Genomic DNA, 3,764 nt, shown 5'->3' with positions numbered 1-3,764 from the left:
CAGATTTATATTTTTTCTTGTTCTTTTAAGTTCTGGAAATGTTCTTTTTCAACCAATTTATGTTCTAATTCCATTATTTTATTTATCAAAAAATATCTGAAAACAACACTATAAATATGTAAAAAGAACAATTGCTGATTCTAAAAAAGAACACACTATTTTGATGCCACATAAATAGAAAGTTATAAGAAAAGAACATTAAAATTTAAAAAGAACATAGAATTAAGAACGAGAAAATTTACCTTAATCACCCGATGCACCTTCATCAACAGCATAAACCTCTTTGAATGAATAAAAAAAATTCAAAAAATAGCGAAATTGAAATAGTATTTCGCTTAATAAACTAGTTTTTTGTAAATGTAATTCAATTAAAATCACATTTCAGAGAAAGAAGGAGGAGAAAATTTGTTTTGAACTTTCTCTCTCATAAAATCTCTCTTTTGTTGGGAGAAACTAAAAGCTCTCCTCTTTCTCTCTCAAGAATGTGTTTATAAAATGAGAAGTTATGAATCCAATATGAAAAATATTATATATATAGAAAATGAAAAATAAAAGAAATAAAAAAAAAGAGGGGGAAGGAGAAAAAAATACAAGCCATGTTCATGATAAGAACGGTGCACTTGTTTTTTTTTTTTTTTTTGGGTTTTGTTGTTCTGTTCTTTTATGTTTATTAGATATAAATCTTAATGTTCTTTTATGTTTGTTCTTTTTTCAAAAAGTACAGTATTGAAGAGCAAATGAAGCTTTTACTTGACCAGCAACAAATGATGTTAAATCTTCAAAAACAGCTGAAAGAACAAGAAGAGAGGCTGAATAAACAGAGCAATTCCTCAAAAGAACAATAAGAGGATGAACCTCAAAGAACATTATAAATAAAAGAACATTATAAATAACGAAAAAGAACATTATAAATAACGAAAAAGAACTTAATAAATACAGAAAAGAACATATCATGTAGAACACTTATTTTAACCATGTAAAACAACATTACCAATAAAAAAACGAACAACAATAGAGCATAAAAGAACATAATAAAGTAAAGAAAAATAACATTATAAATCACAGAAAAGAACATATCATGTAGAACACTTATTTTAACCATGTGAAAAAAGAACAACAAAAAAGAGAAAAGAACAACAAAAATGGTAAAAGAACAATTTGATCTGAAGTGTGTAATATCAAAAGAACAACAAGCTAAAGCAAAAAAGAACAACAAGCTAAAGCAAAAAAGAACAACATGTTCAATAATTATTTTCTGTATTATTACAATATCTTAATACATATACGAGAACCAATATATAAAAGAACAAAAGATAAGACTAAAAGAACATATAAAATCGAAAAAAGAACAGAAATCAAAATCATCAGAAATATATAATCAAGATACATTAATCATCAAAATTATCAAAATATAGAATCAAAATACATTAATCAAGGTTATTGAGAAATGCAGAAATTGAAATGATCAAAAAAATCAAAATAAATTGAAATGATGAAAATAATGAACATGGAAATCAAAATCATCATAAATAAGTAATTCGTTTTTTAAAAATTGAAAAATTACCTTCACAAATCGGATTATCAGCAGAGGAATTCAAATTTGAAGAAGAAGAATCAATAGAATTTGATATTGAAGTAGAAAAATCAACCAATATCTGAGAATTTTCCTTTACTTTCTCTCTCCTCTTCACAGTTTCTCTTTCCTTTCCATAGTTTTTCTCTCTCCTCTTCACAAATTCTGATTCGAAAATTATAAAAAAGAAGGTATATACACCAGAAAAATGGAGCGAAAAACAAAAGAACGACAAAAAAGGGACAGTCATTGTTCTTTTTTTTAACAAAAGAACAACGTTTGTTCTTTTTTTATCAAAAAAATAACGTTTGTTCTTTTCTTCTCCGAATTCAACAAGATATCTGCGTTTTATATGTGACGCGTGTCATTTGGACACCAGTGCACCAAAAGCACCATAAACACCCCTACACCATCGTATTTGCGAATCCCTTCATCCTAACCCCGACCTGACAAACTCCTTCAAAAAAAGTACACACACCTAAACCCAAACCCAAACCCACAACCCATGCTTTCCACAATAATAACCACACACACAAAGGACATCCAACCATTAACCACCAAACTCGGGAAACAAGCAACGACCTACTTGACTCAACTCAACACTACGAAATTGAAACCATCCAACTACGAGTACAAGGCAAAAGAAGTAAAGAACACACTAACAACACAATTAAAATTAATGCAATAAATATATGTCAACTTTGGTTATACTCCGTACCATTATAGTTCACTTGCTAGCCAGTCAGCCAGATCAAATTCTCAATTTCTGTAATAAACATTATGGGATAAGTAAGGAGTTCTTTTGGTTGATCGGCTATAAGAACGGACAATCCAATTGATTTATGAAAATAAAAAATAAATGAATTAAAGTTGTAGAATATGGTAGAGAATTTACAACCACCATGACAATAGATAACATAGCAATAGGCAATAGCATTAGCGTTCTCGTTTCCATTACAAGACAGATCGATTAACACGTACTACTACTAATTAAGCACCACAAGAGACTAATTAACATAGAATTAACATAGCAATAGCATTAGCGTTACCGTTTCCATTACAAGCCTGATTAACCCTACTAATAATTAAGCACCACCAGAGGCTATTTCAGATCCAAAAACATGAAACATACACTTTCATCTACTTAATTGACAACATAAGCTTCAGCAAAACAACCTTAACTACTTCTAAGACACCATCATCATCATCATCATCATCTTCGGCAAATTAAACAGCACCAACTTCAGTCTACGAACACAACCAAAATATTACAACCTTGTTAGCAAATTAACACAGTAGGAGAGGAGTAACTCTAGACCTTGTTTCCGAGGAAAACAAGAGTCAAGACAGCTTTGGTCTCCATCGACGCTTTCAGAATTGCTAATCCCTGCACAAATTCAATTCAAAATTTAACCCAACTTTAAAATTAAACAATACTTAATCACACAAAACAAAAATTAATTAAGCAAAATTAATCTCACCTCCTTGAGACCAACTTGAACTACTTTCTCTTCCAAGGAAGACATATCCTTAACACTAAACTTGTTAATAAAAGTAATCCCAGAAATGGTTGACATAGGCTTAACCTCCAAGTTATCCATCACCATGTATGTCACCACCCCCTTCACATACCCCTCACTTCCACTGCTCCGCGATGCGGCTGTATTCGCGGAACCTGTTGGCCCGGCAAACACCAACTCTTTGCACATTCCCTGGCGACAATGGGGACACTTTATCCCATGGACATAAGTAACATAGCCACAGGATGAGCCACAATCATAGAGTTTATTTGGAGTGCTGGGAGCCTCATTCAGTGACAAAAGAGGAACATTAACAACAGTTTTAGGGTTCAGAACAGATTCCTTGTTGAGATCTGAGTAGAAGTACTGATTGTTGAGAGATTCAACACTCTTATAGAGCTCACCAAGACAACCCGCCATCGACATCTGGTTCAGAAACTTGACAATAGTTCCAAGTGGTAAAGACATAATGTGGAAGATGAAATCCACAAACTCTTTCCCTGCTTCAGCAAAAAGGACCTTGTTCACCTTTGTGTCGACAAGCAACTTCAAGCTAATTATCTGCGTCTCGTTCTGATCCTCCATCCTCACTTCTTCAGCTCACTCTACTCACTGCTGAATGTAATAGTTTACTTAATTCAATAGCTTTCTAATTGTGGAATTTGGATATG

The 3,764-nt window shown here is 32.0% G+C and overlaps 1 protein-coding gene across 1 annotated transcript; it reads right to left on the bottom strand.

Annotated features, from left to right (window-relative positions):
- Positions 1-2,463: 2,463 nt before the first annotated feature.
- LOC110806203 (uncharacterized) lies at positions 2,464-3,764 on the bottom strand. Its single transcript, XM_022011839.2, has 2 exons — positions 3,055-3,764; positions 2,464-2,960 (listed from the first exon to the last, which is right to left on the bottom strand). Exons 1-2 carry the CDS (start codon positions 3,676-3,678, stop codon positions 2,886-2,888), a joined length of 699 nt encoding a protein of 232 aa, XP_021867531.1. The 5' UTR covers positions 3,679-3,764; the 3' UTR covers positions 2,464-2,885.

Source organism: Spinacia oleracea, chromosome 1 (assembly GCF_020520425.1).
Source record: "Spinacia oleracea cultivar Varoflay chromosome 1, BTI_SOV_V1, whole genome shotgun sequence".
In the NCBI taxonomy this organism is placed as follows: domain Eukaryota; kingdom Viridiplantae; phylum Streptophyta; class Magnoliopsida; order Caryophyllales; family Amaranthaceae; genus Spinacia; species Spinacia oleracea.
This window is presented reverse-complemented; position numbering and strand designations above follow the sequence as displayed.

Bases quoted from the DNA above. Each gene is read 5' to 3' on its own strand.
- LOC110806203 (XM_022011839.2), bottom strand. From the start codon at position 3,678: ATGGAGGATCAGAACGAGACGCAGATAATTAGCTTGAAGTTGCTTGTC. The intron at 2,961-3,054 runs GTGAGATTAATT...GAATTTGTGCAG, and splicing joins TTCAAGTTGGTCTCAAGGAG to GGATTAGCAATTCTGAAAGC.